Source organism: Sturnus vulgaris, chromosome 19 (genome assembly GCF_052056855.1).
Source record: "Sturnus vulgaris isolate bStuVul1 chromosome 19, bStuVul1.hap1, whole genome shotgun sequence".
Lineage (NCBI taxonomy): Eukaryota > Metazoa > Chordata > Aves > Passeriformes > Sturnidae > Sturnus > Sturnus vulgaris.
Window position 1 is genome coordinate 11388578 of NC_142261.1, and position 17238 is coordinate 11405815.

The following is a 17238-nucleotide window of genomic DNA, read 5'->3' on the forward strand; positions in this document are numbered from 1 at the left end:
GCTCGGTCACGCTCCCAGCAGAACCAGTGGCTCATCCTGACCTACTTTTTGGAATTGGAGCCATAAGCTGACTTCTGTTCACCACAGTGAGCCCAGGTGCCCATGGCAGCCTGTGAGTCCTGCATGCAGAGCAGGGGTGTCTGGTGGCTGTAATGTGAGGGCACACAGCTACAGAACAACCTGGGGCTCCCACTGCCCTGTGCATCATCCAGTGCATCTCTGGAAGAATATTGTGGCTGCTGGGCTCTCACTGTGGAGGAATGGGGATGGCCATGGCTCTTTGTGGTACAGAGCCAGCAAGGATCATTTTCCTTCCAAACCTTCCTCTGAGCCATGAATGGGGATGGAGATGTGGATGCTTTGCATCATGATAGCCTCTTTCAAATATTCTTCTGGTGACCCCTGTCTTGAAGAGACAGAGACAAAAAGGGGCTGGACTCTAAAGCAGCCTGGCTAGTGCATTAATTTTGTCACAGTGTTTGGGCAGCTCTCTAACCATGGTAGGCCAGATTCTGAGAGCCCTTCTCAGAATTTTACTCAGTGCTTGATGTGACAAAAGCCCTGACTGTCCATCTTATAGTCCCCTCCCTGCTCTAAGCACCTGCACGAGGGAAATTAGCATCAAGAGATCTTGAGATATGGCTGAGACTGACTCAAGCTAATCCCATTTGGAGGGAGTAGATGCTGAGTAAGGACTTCTGAATCTGGTCAGAGAGCTTTGAGAGAGGCTGGGTCAAGAGAAAATCACTCATATGGGGTGCAGTGTTACAGCTGCAGAACTGTCACTGGGAGCAAAGGGAAGGACAGAAAGTGCTGGAGCAGTGGGTAAAGGTGTCAAAGGAGGGGTAAAGGTGTCAAAGGAGGGGTGCACGATGGCCTTTCCCTCTGTCTGGCAGCTGGACAGGACCTGTGCTCCTGCCTGCTCTGCTCTGGGTGCTGCTGAAAGGAGCAGCAGCCATGGTGGATTTGGAACCAAAGGATCAGTCCAGCAGCAGAATGGCTTTGTGTGGCTCAATTGCCTCACACCTTATCTCTGAGAGTCAGAAGGAAACACAATCTGCAGTTTAGTGGGGATGAAACCAGGTGGATTGTTCTAAGGCAGTGGGAGAGCCAGGGCACACAAGTGGCTCAGAGGATGGCACTGTTGCCAGCATACCCCTCCTCTGCATGTGATTTGGAAATATCCTGCCACAGAGCAAATCCTCTTAACAAACGAGCCATTGCAGGGGCAGTTCAGCTGTCCCCCGGCTGTGCTTTAGCACTGGGAGCACTACAATAGCGTGGATAATAGGAGCTAATGAGAAACACACCAGTGCTCCACTTGGCTTCACTGGAGGAGAATGCCTGCCCAACAGCTCTCTGCAGACTGAGATAATCCTGCCCTATCTGTGTGTGCTTGCAAAGGGCACATGAGAGCCAGGGGATGTGCTTCTACAGCTGAGATGAGGGGAGGAGGGAGGGGTTTGCTTGGAAAGAGTGGATTCTTGTGTCAGAGTCTGCATCCTCTAATGCAGCCCTAGGAGAGAGTGAGCCGGTAGGTGAGCATGCAGGAGCTGGGAGATACCAATCTACAGGAGTGTCCCCACCTTTCTTTCATCTCTGCTGCAGTGTCAAGGGCACCTGTAAACTTTACATAGAGATAGATCAGCTCATGAGCTTGTTTGGCACAACAGAGTGGGAACTGGGGTTTCTCACAGGGACCACAAGCTGTGGCTTTGAGACTTGGAAAATATCCCTGTGGATATTTTAGCACCTCTCAGAAGGATGTTATCTTGTTTCTAAACTGAATGCAGGGTACATGGTGCTGCCAACTGCATCTAGCTGGGTGCAGCATGACTGAGTTAATTTTATCAAAAATTGCTTCTAACATGAGAAATGGGAAAAACGGAAAGCAGAGATCCTTTCCCTATTCACTCAAGTTCTGTGCTATAAGCACATCTCCCTGTTGTCACCCAAGTGCCCAGGAATGGGAATGTTCCTAGTTCCTAGTCTTTCAGGCAAGTAAGGAGAGCTCAGATCAGTGCCAGGACAGAAGAACAACTGTACTTGATCAGACCACAGGTCTCTTCCCTCTGGGATTCTCAATTAGCAGTGGTTAATAGAGGATGTCCAGTGAGGAGGATAACAACAAGGGGATGTAGGTCAGTGTGTTGCTGAGTACTCTCCTTACCATCAGCCATCTATAGTTCAAGAATTTCCTGAGATGTGGAATTCTGCATTTAATCATCTTTTCAAGTTTTTCCTAAACCCTTTTTTGAGCCTGAGAAAATTTTGGGTATCCACAGCAACTTATGGCACTGTTCAAGTGTGTGAAGAAATATTTACTTTGTTCTGAATCTGTCACTCATGGTTTTCATTTGATGCTTTTGTAGCTTAAATATTGGAAGAAACAGCAGGCAGTCATTCCTCATTCATTTTCTCTAAGCCACACTCAGATAAACCTCTGCTGTGTCCCCTCTCAGGTTTCTGTTTCCCAAATTGAAGAGTGTTGGGCTTGTACAGAAACCATTTCAGCCCTTAGGTTGTGCTTACCCGAGCCCCTGCCTCTCCTCTAGCTCTGCTGTAGCCTCTCCTACCCTGGGACAGCAGCCATGGGGCTGCAGCTGCACCCTGGAGCTACCTGGGAGCACATTGGGTTGGTGATTTTGCTCTGGCTCACTCGGATTTTTTTGCTTGTGCTTGAGCTGATGCTGTCACTGAACACTCCTGCCTTGCTCTTGCTGTCACTTGGCCTCGTGACTCAGTTTCCCATTAGGCTGGGGAGGGGATAACCATTGCTCACCCCTGTCAAGGTGGTAACTGTATTAGTGGCTTGTCTTCATTTTCTTCTGTCTTCACTCAGAGTCAGGATTAAAAACATGAAGGAGATGAATTTTCTCGTGTTTGGGCTTGGTTGTTTATTAAATCTTATCTAAGGTACAGAGAGTTCTGCAACACTTTCAGCTACCAGCTAAAAGTGGAGCAAAATGGAGGTGAATTGAGCTAGCTACAAGGTCTTTTAAAGCTAAACAGTCCAATAGAGAATTACACCTATATTATTTATATTTTTGACCCAATAACCAAACTCCTGTGACCACAGTGCAGGACTAACTGTCCAGCCAGAAATTACTGCCTGAATTCATGAAGAAGAAGGAGGAAGAAGACAGAAAGGAGACAACACTCAAAATCCTCCATCTTGTCCCACACCTATTACTACATTATAAAAACCTCAAATTTAAAACCCCTTCACCATGTGAAATCACACACACTATTTAACTACACATCCGTGTTTTTAACTCCATCACTCAAATTTGGAGCTTTCTCCAAGGCCTCAGGTCAAAAGCAGTGGGGGTCAGTGCCAGAAAGCACAGAAAGCTCAAAAATCCCAGGTTTGTGGGATCCAACAAGCCCAGTTATGAATTCACACTGGCAGTGATGGTCAGGGATTTCCAAGGCCTCATTTCCATGCTGTCCATCCCTGCAGGGTCTGTGTCCTGTGCAGTGCTGTGAGTTTGGGCTCCCATCTATGGCTGGGGGAGGTTGTGGTTCCTCCCTGACTGAAGGGGCTGCCTGGAGTGTGTCCTGCCCCAGGTGTCCCTGGCCTGTTTGTGCTCAGTGCCCAGCTCTCCCTGCAGAGCTGGTGGCCAGGGCTGGAGCTGCTGCCCTTTCCCTGGCACAGCCCGTGCTGTGACCCCAATTCCAATGGCCCTGCCTGCCATGGCCCTGCCCTGCTCTCATCTGTATGCTGGGCCAGCTGCCTTCGAATGACAATCCTAATTATGTTTGCCTTGTGTACGATGACGGTTACATTTCTGACTGATTTTGCCGGGCTGGAAGTGTAATTGATTAATTTAGTGCTGGAGAAGGGAAAGAGGATTAAGGCAGAGGTGAGGCTGTGCTGCCAGACACTGCATTGACTGCCTCACACTTGCACGGCTTCAGCTTTTGTTTGCCTGCAAACAGGCTTGTCTGAGCTCCCAAGTTGTTATTTCTTGTGGCTCTGAGCTTTTGGCAGATCCCTCAAATCCAAGCCTCCTGCTGGGAAGGGAGGTGCAGCTCTGGAGAGATACATGCAAAGAGAGTGCAGGCTCCAGATTTAATTCCATTGTACCTAGGGGCAAATGCACTGTTCGGCCATGAGCTATTCATGTGAGAGCTCCATATCCCAAATACCTGTAAGCTTATTTCTGAACAAAGCAGCAGACCTGGAGAAGGTCCATCTGTCCATGATAGTGCAGTTTTGGGGAAGAAATCCTCCTGATGACAACCATTATGGGGATTTCTTCCTCGAGACTGCAGAGAGTACATGGAGATGGGGAGATGGGGAGATATAAGATGAACACAGCATCAGCTGGGCTGACTTAGGGATTTCCTGCAGCATCAGTGCTGGTGGAGGCAGCTGCTTGCAGGCAGCCACTGCTGAGGCTCTGCATTTGATGGAGAAATGGTAGCAATAGCCCATGTAACATTCATTAAATCTTAAACCTTCTGCTTCTTGTGGCTGAGGCTCTCTTTGCAGCCCACGAGGCCCTTGGTGGTGTTCTGGGTCTGAGGCAGTGATGGCTTTTCAAAAAGAGTTTTGCTACCTAATTATGGACCCTGGCCTGCTCATTATTGGACAAATTAATCAAGTTCTCAGAGTGCCCATAAAAGCAGATTTGCTGGGCTGTATATTGGCTGCATAGGGAATATTAACCCCCTGTGGTCTTGTGGTCACAGTGAAATTGGACAACACTGCTGTGAGCACAGGGAAGGTCACCAGTCTGCTCCAGTGACACATGGCATTACCTTGACTTCTTAGCACAGGGAAATTCTGAGCTTCCACTGCTTTCATGGTCAGTCCATTAGAGAACTGAGATGCATGGGAGATTTCTGTTACCTCCATTCTGGGAGCACACTGCACCCATTTCATTTAGATTCATTTTATCTTGATTAAATTAAGGTGGGCTGTGAAGATACTGTGAGGTTTGGACTCACAGCCTTGTGCTGAACTGCTGCAGTGGCTGTAGTCCCTGGCAGAAAGGCAGGGCAGGCAGCTCTGAAAGCCCCACCAGAGATGTTCCTCACTGCTCTGGGAGCAGTGGGGCTGCCCAGACTCTCCTGTCCCAGTCAGGAATGGAATCACACACCTGCATTGTGGTGGTGGGAAGTTCTGTCTCTTCTCACATTCTGCCCCAGGCTCGCACTTCCCCTCTCTTTCCTTCCACCTTTTGCTCCTCTCCACTGCCACCTGGACCTGTGTGTGTTTTCCAGACACCTTTTCTGTCTTTCCCAGCCCTCTGCTTTCCCCTGGCAGACACACAAGACCCTGGGGAAGCCCTCCAGAGGAAGGAAGGGGAGAGTCACTGGGAGCAGCAGGAGTTCCCTTTGTAACACCTCGTGCTTTTGATCAGCCTGGAAAGGGGAGCAGGAGAGTTAAAAAAATAGAGCAGTGCAGTAAATGAAGAAATGCTGGCAAGTGACAATTCCAGGGGCAGCCTGTGGTCCCAAGGGGTTTCTGTTCTGTTCAGCCACCTGCCTTTGTTTGGAGCACAGAGGTGGCTCTTGCCTGTGGATGCTTTCACAAGGCTGATGGGAAAAGGGAAGGGAAGGCCCTGGGACCTCTCCATACATTAGACCATTGAGAAGCTGATCTGAGACAGGAGCAACATTGGAGGAAAGCCTTGCAAGGACTTAAAATGTACCTTGCCATGGGGCTTTCACATTTCCAGCTTTAAAGAGGCAGAAATGTCTGATCTTGTGTCCTTCTGGAATCCCTTTCTGTGTGTGTGTCGTAAAAATACTTCTGAAGAGCTTTTAGAAAACCTGGCTTAGAAGCTCCCCAGTTGAAAGCTATGGGCTGGAATTATGTTTTCATAAAAGAATTAAACCATCTTAAGCCCATGCAGGAGTGGCTGAAGGCAGCACCTGGTGCTGCTAAGCTTCTTTTGGAATTTGAAACCACTAAGTGCACAGATTACACTGGCTCTAAGCATCTTAGCAAGCAGTTCTAAACTGCTGAGAGCAAGCACAGGCCCTCGGGGGAGGGCATGGAGCAGGCACTGGAGGCCAGGCTGTGTGACCTGAGCAGACACAGGGCATGGAAGTGCTGCTGGCTGCTCGGAGGGGTGGCTGCAGGGGGGCTCAGTGCTCTCCATCACTGCCTCTGGCAGAGGGGAGCCAGTCCAGCCAGCACATGACACATTAGGTGTCCTGCTGAGGAGGATGGCCTCCCAAAGTAAGACTTTGATGTTCTCCAAAGACCTCTCCCATGGGGAGACCTGGAAAAGAGACAAACTTTTTATTTCTTTTCAGTTTGACTATTTTTTCTCCATTTATCTCAAAAGATAAAAAGACATGTCTTGTCTAAAAAAAACCCAAATGTTTGAAGAGTACAAGAAGCAGAACTTAGAGTGGGAATTGAAGCATAAAAGCCTTTTTTGAGCATTTCCTTCTCTGCCCAGGAACCTTTCAGAGCCAGGTTGTTACACACCAGTGACCCAGCATTTAGATTTGGATGGCTGATCAGAAGCAGTTCTCCAAGTCTGTCAGTGTGGAAGGGGCTTCTCTGGCTCTTCTGTACTTCTCAGCCTCTGGACACTGGGCTGGAGCAGTCCCCAGGATCTAGCATGAGTCTCTCTCCAGGTTTTGTCCAGGTCACCAGTGTCACCCACTCCGGCCTTTGAAAGATAAGAGCCAAACTGACTTACTGCCCTGTTTACACCATGGATGATTTGGATTTTACAGTGCAGGCATCTGAATTATATTTTGTCCCTCACCTACAGCACCCTGAGGGATTCCCCCTGTGGGGTTTGACCTAGGTGATCGCCATCCCCACTGCAGTCTGCAGGGCAGTGCCATGAGCAGACAGACAGGAAAGGGTAGTGCTGCTGGAAAAGCAAACAGGCTTTTCCTTGGACACTTGTCTTTGTCATTAGTACCTGGCATCACTGAGCTGCTCAGCACAAAAGCTCTTTTGGGCTGTGCCAGGCTCAGGTTTGGTTTGGATGACACCCACGTGTGCCACTTGTGCCCTGTGCACAGAGCTGCTGCTCTCCTCAGTGCCACCCCTCACATGCTGTCCCTCGTGCCCTGCCAGGGATGGAGCCGTTCCAGGCAGGCTGTCAGAGCCTGTGATCTTCAGCAGAGCCATTAACTGTGTTAACCTTTGAAGTAAATTGAATTTCTAATGTCAGAACAGCAGAGGCCAACATACAAATTTCCACCTTCCCGTGCTTTTTTTTTTTTTTTTTTGTCACCACAGAGAGCGCTTTGGCTTTTTCTGTGCTGACCACAGCAGGTTGTGTGGCTTAGCCCGCGTTTGCCTCATAGCGTCAGTCCACACAGTTCATTGGTAAGGAATTCCATCCACACCTTAAAGAAATTGAGGAAGATGAGGGTGGGAAGGCTCTGGAGTGCAGGCCCTGCCTCAGTGATTGCAGGCAGCAGTGCTGAAAAGGAAGAAAACCAGGAGGAAGAGTGAGCTGCTTTAGAGGAGCTACCTTGTGACAAATGCTTGAAGAGCAGTGACTAAGTGCTTCCCTCCTTTGCACCATGATCCCACAGGGCAAAGGAAAGATGCTGGGGTGCCACTCCCCAGACCTGGCCTTAACCCAGGGGGACCACTGATGGGGACCTGGCCCTCCTGTCTGTCCACACTCGGAGGACCGGGGTCTGTTTATTGTCCTGGAGGCTGGTGACTAAGGTGCAGCCTCACCGTGACACGGGACAGGATCCCAGGGAGGATTCCTGCCCTCTTTTTGACACAGTTTGAGCCACAGGTAGGGCTGCTCTGTGAACCAGGCATGTTCAGCGAGCCCGAGCTTGGTGAGGAGCAGCAGAGGGCATGGAGGCATGGATGCCACAGCCCTGGCCGGGCTCTCCGGCTTCCCTGCAGCACAGGCCGTGCCCTGGCTGGGCAGGACGGGGTGCGAGGGGCAGGGCAGTGGCAGCGGGGACACCCCGTGGAGGGGATACCCCCGTGGGATGATGATGATGATGATGATGCTGGCATCATTGCCCTGGGCAAGGGCAGCCCCCGGTGCCGCCCGCCCAGCCCGGGCTCCCTGCCGTCTGTGCCATCTAGTGCCCAGCACAAGAACTGGGACTGACCCAGCCTCTCACCCACAGGGGAACAGCCCGGCTGCTCTGGAGAACAGGCTCTCCTCTCCCTGGGCCAGGCAGGGATGTGCTGGGAGGACCCCTGAGATGCCGCAGCGCCCGCATGGAAAATCGCGCTTAGCTGCAGGTAGGACGGAGCGCGCAGGTGTGGCCGTGGGGAGGATGGAGGGAGCGAGCGCTCGCACTGACAGCAGCCACAGCTCCAGGTAGGGAGAGGAAGGCTCGGAGCTCCTGGGAATTCTGCCTCTGCTTTTCAGGCATTGTGTTCCCGCGGCGGGCTCTAATGCTGCACACGTGTTTGAAGGGATGAAAATAATGACCTCTGCCTGGAATTCTCCTCTTTGGACAGATTTCAATGCTATTCCAAGGGAGCGGCAGTTAGCTGTACTTGAGTGAACACCCTAGACTGAAAACACTTCACTTTTCAGTGTGTTGGGCATAACCTTTGTTATGTCATTTCTTAGGTAAGTTCCTTGTACTAAGTTATTAATTTTTTCAAAAGTTTCCGTAGCTGTAGCTAGATTTGCCAGCTTTGATTCTTAACTCTGCCTCTGTCCTCTTTATCCTTTTCAAAGGAATACTTTTCCTCTTTACAGACCCAGTTTCATTTATAAGCTTTAAATAAGAGCCAGTGAATCAGGAGCTAACAAATTCTTGCTTTCTTCTTGCTGCATTTTTTTCACCAAAGCTTTGTAAGAGTTTTAATGGTGGTGTAGGGAACTTCTAACTCAAACCCATCAATCTATATCTATCCTTCATATCGGTTTATCACAGCCAAGCATTACATATTTCTCTATATTGAATTTAATCAGATATTATTTGCCCTGCTTCACAGATGTTTTCAAGTTTTCCACAACTGAAATTTTCCTGATATCTTCTGCTAGCTCCATATGTTATCTTTACTGTTTCATTACTGAGCCACAAGTAAATATAATGGACATGCTGCCTCTGGCATCCATTGGATGCCCCCCTCAGCTTTTTCCACATGAAGTTTTAACCATTCATTCTTCTCTTGTAACTTGGATTAAAAATGATCACCTGATAGCTGCTTCCTAGGACATCCTGTTAGTGACTTTAAGGAGTTAACTGTAAAACTATTCAAGGATCAGATGAGCATATCCTTGTTCTTGGGATTACATCCAGTATCTGTGAGCTCTGTTCCTCTTGTGAACTCTCTCTGTGGGTTTCCCTCTCCAGGATAGATTGCACAGGCACATCGTGCTGTTTCTGAAATGTAAAATTTCCTACTGATTTTTTTCCCTTGGTACTTAAGTAAGGCTGATTGCTTAGGAAGTCTTGGTAGCCTTTTCAAGCATGAAAAGGTAGCAGTGCCCCTTAGCATCTGATGGGTAACTGGCTGTAGTGGAAGCCTGATGGGTTTGGAGCTGGCATGCTTAGAGCTCTCCTGGGTCTGCTATTGATCTTGGCATGTTCCTGCTTCTGAAGGGACTGATCTTTGAAACTAGGCTCCAGGAAATCATTTAAGGATGTGTTTACATCCTGCTGAGCACTGAAACTGTGAGGCTTTCAGTGGGAAGGAAACTCATCTGAAAGAGACACAGTCTTTATCTGCTTTCCCTAATTAGCGCTCTATCTTCCTGGAGGTGATATTCTCCACAGCATCCCCTTGGCAGCAGGAAGCCAGTGCTGGGGTTAAGTCCCCACTTGCTCAGAGTTCACCTGGTTGTGTGCCCTGAGAGCTCTGAGGTGCCTGAGCTCGGGGCAGGTGCTTGCTGTGCTGTCACACAGCTGTTTGCACACCTGTGCTGCCCTTCTGCCAAGGCCAAGTGTAGCACAGGCACAGTTGGTTCTCCAGCAGGCTCCAAGCTCCTCACAGGTCTGTAAGCTCTTTTATCTCAATTCTTTGTCTCTCAGTCTTTGGAACTTAGTTTCTTCACCCCTTCCCATGTGTAACCCACTCCCAGGTCTGTTGTGTGCCACGGTCAGGCTTCAAAGTGTTTGGGTGCCAGCAAGGGTGCCTGTGCGGTTTGTTCCCAGAGCTGCTTAATTAACAGGGAAGCCCCAAATCTCTGTTTTGCATGGAAGGAAATGGAGGCTTGGACAGGCAGTGTGATTTATTGCAATCATTTAGCACCAGAAACAGGAGAAAACCCCTTTTCAGTCCCCACACCTCAGTGCTGTAACCCCAAGGCCACAGGTATCCCTTCCCCCTGACTGCAGCAGGGTCAGGGTGGGTGCCCAGCTGTAACTGGGGAGGTTTGGTGCAGGGGGACCCCTCCCCTGTGCTGAGGAGGTGCTTGGCCTTTCCTGCATCATCTTCTCTCGTGGCAGGGCAGGGCTGGGCTGGGCTGGGCTGTGCTGGGTGTCATGGGGGGCCAGTGCCTGGGCAGGGCTCAGCTGAGCCTGGCACAGGAAGGGGTTGTGTGACAGCTGCATCCCCAAACGTCCATCCCAGCTTTAATTACACTGACACTGCTGCCTGGCTGTAATTAGCAGCTGAGAAAATCTGAGTGTGATTTTAATAAGCTGAGAGTAATGCAATTTGTCTTTTCTGTAAGAGATGCTTTGCAAATAAAAGCTGTAATTAAAAAGCACGTGCAGAGGGCAAACAGCGACTGTGCCGTGGGTGTGGGACTGCTCGGTGTGCAGAGTGTCTGGCACATGGCCTGGCCTGGCACAGGGGTCCCCCTTTGGGACAATCTTCATCACAGGGTTCCCAAGAGAGTGTAAAAACTGCAGCCTGTAAAAACGGCAGGATTTGGCTCAATTGTGGCTTTTACAAAAGGCTCTTCCCTCTCTTCACAGATCCCCTTTGATATACTGTTGGTTTTTGATAAGAATGAGTCTCCTGGGTGTCCTCCTCCCCATTGCTTTTCATTCCTGGCACTATTGTGTTTCTGTGTTCTCACCCATGAGCCCAAATTAGCTCGGGGCTGGTGGGATCTCGGTGGCAGAGGCCAGCAAGGCAGCCAGGGTGGCATGGGGGGAGTCAGGAAACCTTTTCAAAAGCAGCCAGCATTTCTGGTAGCCTCAGATCTGAACAGTCAGACCAGGCTCTGGACTCTGCCTCTCTTTCCTGCTCCTTCCTGCTCTCTTAAAAAAAATCCATATCTATAAAAGGATAATCTCTTTTATCTAGTCTTCTGTCTCTGCACAATTCTGCCCTGCCCTGCTGGAGTTCAAGGTTCATTTCTGGCTGTGGGAGATCTCACAGGGGAGCTGCCCTGTTAAACCCCAAGGTCTGTTTCCCAAAAACCCCCATGACACATGGGGCTGACCTCAAGGCAAGTTGTTCCTCTTCCTCAATGCTATGGGGCGACTGTGATGGGACAAGGGGGGAGACAGAGGCACAGCAGCTGTCAGAAAATGGTTATACCAGAGCACCCAGAGCATCAGAGGGCCTGAGCTGTTGGCTGATGTGTGGAGTGGGGAGAATGGGAGCATTGCTCCAGCCTGTGGGAAGCCCTTTTGCCTCTATCTGCAAGGGAAGGTGAGAGCCTTTCCCAGGGAAGGCCACTCTACCCCCCTGCAAAAATCCATTTGTGCCTGATGGCACTGGTTGCTGTGGCTCTCAGAATTTAGGAGGTGTCTGTGTTTGTAGTACCCCTCCTGCTGACCTGTGGGAGACACCCCAATCTTTGAGAGGGCATTGCCTGAGGTATCCCATGCTTTGCCATTTCTCCCTGGGAAGGTCAGGGGGCTCAGGTCAATAGAGGGGGGTTTGAGCAGCTTTGTGCTGTGCCATGCAGGTGTGACTGGCCCACTCTGCCAGCTGACTGCAGCCCTGGCACGTTGGGCAAACAAACCAAGCCTTCCCCAGGGATCAGATGGAAACATGGCAAACATCTGTGGTTCCCCCTGGCAGTGGAAATGGGAGCAGGTGTGGGCTCAGCAGACGGGAAGGCTCCAGCCTCTGCCCCAGCCCAGCCCAGCCAGGCTGTGATGGAAAGGCTGAGCAGCCCCTGTGTGTGGGAGGGAGGGGGAGAGCTCCTGTGCAGGGCTGTGTGTGCAGCCCCTGCAGCTTCTGTGCTCCTCCCAAAGCCAAGTGTGTGTTCCCAGAGCTGTGCTGGTGCAGTCTCTGCCCAGCTGGCCCCTTCACACTTTCCAGCATAGGTTCCAAGTGCTTTGAGGCAGAGGTTTGTGGTTCTGATCTCTCATTAGGAAATGGCCACTCCTGGTGCCCTCTGCAGCACCTGAACAAACAAGCCCGAAGGAGACTGGGACAGGCAGGAGATGAACCAGACAGGGACACTTTTCTCTGATCAGTCCTTGAGCTGTGAGTTGTGTTCTCCTGGTAGCATGAGGCATCTCCCAGGACAGAAGACTTGCTGGTGTTTGAGCACCTCTCCTTTCCTCAGTCCTGTGTTATGCTCTGCCCAGAGGAGGAGATGCTGCAAGCACCAGACCTGCCAGATTTCTGCAATCAGATGCAGAGGCCAGTCAAGACAGGCTCCTGTCTCTGGAGTCTTCTCTTGTAGGAATTCGTGGCTGCCCCTCTGGACAGCACAGTCACCCAGTGGTTTCAGTGTTCAGCCTTGGGCTGCTGGCAGCTGAGCACACTCAGCCCGGGTGGGCTGTGAGAGGAGCCTGGCCCTTTGTACAACCCATCCCACACGTGGCTGTGGCTCGTGGTGTGCACCAAGACTGAACCTGTGCTCTGTGTTTTCTCCTAAGGTCAAAACTGATGAGTTGCAAGTGTTCACACAGACAGGAGCTGTGTTGCCCAAGCCCTAGCTGGAATAAATGGGAGCCTGAAGCACTAGGGCAGTAGTGGATCTGCAGCAAGTGACTTCTTCAGAAAGAAAATTTCATTTATTTCCCGAGGCTGTTGTTCTGGGGAACAAACACAGAGAGTATGAAGTGCTGAGAACCACTGGAATAAAAGAGTTGTATATCCAGATTCTCTTTTAGGGCGTGAGCTGTCTTGCATGGTGTGCACCTTTCCTGTGTAATGCAATATGAGCTATTTGTATGGCTGCTGAGCACCCTCCTCACCTGTCCACAGCAGGGAAAGGGCTCCAGGTAAAGTGTAAAGGTCCATGAAATTCTTGCAGTAGTGCACTACTGCTCACTCAGTGCAAATTAGAGCTTTATCCACAGCCCTCTCAGGGACTCAGTGGGATTTCTTCTCTCACAGCACCTCACAGCCATCAGTGGCTCTTTGCTGGGTTGATTCCCACCACTCTGGGAGCTGAGTGGCCCTGCAGTGCTGGCAGAAGGCATCCCCAGGGTTGGGTAGGCAGGTTGACAAGTGGGGATAACAGCTTTGGGGATGGCTGCACTGCTGCTGTGCCCTGTCCCTCTCTGGGAGGCTGCTCCCCTGACCCTGCCATGTGGTCCCACTGAAATCTTGCCTAAGCTAACCCAGACAGATTCTGGCTTACCAGGATGTGCTGAATTTTATGCTGAGAGGTTTCATTTGTTGGTCCAAGAGCAGCAGAGCTGATCCTTTAGCAGAAACTGCTGAGAAAGGAACAAGAAGCTGTGGGGCTTCCTGAGAAGCACAGCTCTCACAAGGCAAAGTTTGGGTGGGCTGCACACACAGATCTCTGTGGGTCAGCATTCACTGATATCCAAAATAACTTCTGAGCCTCACTTCTCCAAGTCCCACTGATTCTTATGCAGAATGGAAAGTGGGCCTTGGGTCTAGCTGGGAAAGTCTGGGTTCTTCTGGTTTTAGGGCCCTCTTGCTTAGGTTAGACTTTAACAGTGATTAATTACACAACAACTTTCTGTAATTACCTGCAAGTTTTCCATTAAGTGGCAAACACTTTGAACTTCCCCCCTGCTCCTCTGCTGCTATCTAATCTGCTGTCTTTTTTCACAAGGAGATGGAGGGTGCTACCTTCATGTTTTATTAATTTCCTGTTTACAGTGGAGGAGTGAGGAACACCGAACACAACATCCCTTGGAGCTCTAGGCACAGTGCAATAGATCAGTGTCAGCCTCTGCACTTGTCACTTCCAGCTGCCTCTGGATTTACTGCACATATCAAGCATGAGACAGGGAAGAAAGGTGATGTCTAGGAACATGGTTAAGGAATCTGGGGGGAAGATTCCTTATTCCAGCCCAGGCACTGACCTGCTCTGAAGCCCTGGGCAAGATTGTCTCTGTTGTCCTGTCTCTGAAATAGGGATATGAATGCTTTTATCATGTAAGGCTCCCTGGCCCTAATATTAGCTTTAAAATGATGTTAGGTAGTGAATTTTTTTGTGGTGATGATGATAAGAATTTGGCAATCTGGACAGTTTATGGAGTTTAGAGATCTTCCTGTAGGTGCAGCAAGTGCTGGAGGTTCATATTTGGTAGGCAGCTTTACAGAGTCTCCTTTGTGTCTCTGTCTCTTATCACGAGTATCAGTGGAGAAATTGAGGAAGGGATCTATTATGACTGTTCTTCCTCTTTGTGCTCACAGTTTGGTTACAGTTGATTTTGTCACCCATCCAGTGTGTTTAGGTTGTCTCCAAACAATCCTGTAAAAAGCATCCTGCACCTTGAGCAAGTGGGGAGCTTATCTTGGGATGGACAGGGTCTGCTGCAGTTGTGGTTTGTACTAACAAATACCTGTTGGGTGCAGATTCTTGTTTGGATAAGGATAACAGAACAATTCAATGTTAATTGTTTCTGTTTCATTCCCAATAGCTCCAAAGCCAGATCCTCCTCCAAAACAACAGAACAAGAGGGAGCAGTTTATTCAGATTCTGTAATTTGCAGGAGAGTGCCAATACAGTAGAGCAAATCTTGCATGGGTAAGAGAAACCTAGTTTGTCCTGGATCTGAAAAAATCTCTCAGGCAGCGCTCCTGGCAGCTAAAAGGGATTCTCAGTTGTGTATCTGCTTTCACGTCCCTTGGCACTATCAAAGCAGACCCATTCCTCAGGGTAAGAGAGATTCAGTCTGTGATGTGCACAGGAACAGCTCCTTTACTGACGTGGCACAGTGTCGTGTGGACAGGGGACATCTCTGGCTAAAAAATCACCTGTGAAGGGGTAAAGGCACTGCTGTTCTCCAGTTCAGCTCACTGTGCATTGCACAAGGAGCCCTTCTTGCAAGTCATTCCCGTATCTCCCTTCCCCACCCAAATCTGAGAATTTCCCGTGGAGGTTCCTGTCAGTAGGAGGTTTTGGTTCCTGGAGCTGGTGGTGTGTGTTTGGCTGCTGTTGCGTGATCCTGTGGATCTTGGTGCAGTTCCTGGTAGAGGACAAATTCCTGTGAATTCCACTTTGTGAAAGCCTGGACTGGCTCCTGTCTTTTCCAATTGCCTCATCTGAGAGCACACAGAAACCTTTTGTTGGACCTGGACTCTCCCTTTATACAGCAATCACAGCTGATTGTTTATAACCTTTGAATTAGGCAAACCTTGTCCTAATGCCTTATGTGGCTTTTCATGATCAAACGAACCCTTCAGTGGGTGATCAACAAAACTGAAATGAAGGAAGTAAAAAATGAATTCTTTTCCCTTTGGACAGCAGTGGTACATCCTTGAGAGATTTCCTCTCCATTCATAGGGTTCAAGATTTCCTCTGATGGAGAAGGGCAGGATGTGCCTCTCAAGAGCTTCCCAGGTCAGTGTCCAAGACACCACCATTTATGGGATGCACATTTCTTCTCCTCTACAGAGCTCTCAGCCCCTATGGCCATGGAGCTGGGCAGTGCTCCAGCATCTGCCAACTTGGAAGAGTGCAGGAATGGGATTTTCTCTGTCAGGATGGGTATGGGGTCACCAGTGCTCTGATGCAGAGTGTCCTCCCTGTCAGGACTTGTGCCAGGGGAAACCAGCAACTTGGCAGAGAATTGTTTGATGCATGAAGAAAAGAAACAACCCTGCCAGTACAGATTCACTCTTGGGACTACCTAACATCAAAGTATTGTCTCCATTCAACTCTGATCTTTGCCTGCTCCCCACCCTCGGCGCTGTTCCCTTTACCGTGAGAAAGTACGGCACGGAAAGTGCTGGACCACTCTGTTCTCATCTTGCCCTGTGAGCCAGCAATTCTTCAGGGACAGGGAGGGGGAAGGGTGGCATGCCTTTACTGCTCAAAGATAGGGCTCCATTACATCACCCTCCCCTTCTGACCACTCCCATATATGAAGCCTTGCTCCTACTGAGCTCTGTGTGACCAGTCTTGCTTTTGGATCCCTGCTTCTGGGAACTCTTGAGGAATAAGGGCCAAGAGAACCAAGCAGAAGAGCTTCTTTTGGTGTCACTGGCTGAAGGTGAACTGCATCCAGGGAGAACAGAACTTTTAAATTAGTAAGTAACCAGCGTGATTTTATCTTATCATCTCCCTATTTGGTTGGATTGGGGTGTGAAATAGGGGAGTTGTTTCTTTCCCTTTATTGCATACCTTTCCAGCTCATTAATCCTATTTTATTAAAGGGTACCTTCGTTTCACAAGCCTACAGGATCAGGTTTGAAGTGCAAGTGTTTCTCTCTTGCAAGGATTGGCAGGACTTGATCTACTGTGTTGCCTTTGGATTGCCTCAGTTAGCAGAGGCAGCAGGGTCTCTGTGCAGGCAGCCTGAGCAGCTGCTGAGCCACCCTTTGGGGAGCTGCTGTGCCTTGGCAGGGTCAGCAGCACATGGACTGATGGCTTCAGGAAGGATTGGGGTTTCTGACAGGCTGAGATCAGAGCAAGGAGCTGGAAGTCTAGTGAGCTGGGATCTCAATCCCATCACTGGGGAAGACAGTTCCCCTCTGCATGGCCCACCCAACCCTTTGAAGGGACTGTCTACCACCCAAGCTGATGCTGGCCTCCACTCCTTTTTGGGTTATAAAGGTCTCTGGAAAGGTTGGTGCAGGGTCATTGGCCTGAGGGTCAATTTGGCCCTGGTTTTGCAGGTAGCATAAGTGATGAGATTTGCTGATAAGAGAAGTGCTGTTTTGGCAAGCTGACACAGGAAAGGCTCCCAAAATGACCAGAGAGGTCGGAGCTACACAAACATGGGAAGGCAGATTTCTTGGGGTCCTAAAGATGAGAAATTCTTACTTCAGTCAATGTCCCTCTGGCAGGTGGTGCTCATCAGAGGAATCCATAGATCTTGGATCTCTTTTTTTCCATGTCATTCTGTGCTTGCTGGAAAATGAAAGCCCTTTTGGTGTGAGAGGTCAAGCGCTGGCAGGCTTTTTACCTGGTACCTAGGGGAAAGGCCAGGAGGCAGGTGCTGAACCAGAAAAGCTGCAAGGGCAATGGGATG

At 49.8% G+C, this 17238-nt stretch overlaps 1 protein-coding gene across 2 annotated transcripts in view; it reads left to right on the forward strand.

Annotated features, from left to right (window-relative positions):
* The first annotated feature begins 8042 nt into the window (after positions 1-8042).
* Positions 8043-17238, forward strand: part of GGT1 (gamma-glutamyltransferase 1) — a 29544-nt gene continuing 20348 nt past the window's right edge. Inside the window, exons 1-2 of one of the 2 annotated variants that reach the window (XM_088175885.1) lie at positions 8043-8206; positions 8337-8543. In XM_088175885.1, coding sequence (XP_088032011.1) covers positions 8530-8543 — 14 coding nt within the window. In that variant the 5' untranslated portion in view covers positions 8043-8206; positions 8337-8529. The remainder of the gene's footprint in view (positions 8207-8336; positions 8544-17238) is intronic. The other variant, XM_014894716.2, reaches the window with a different exon arrangement.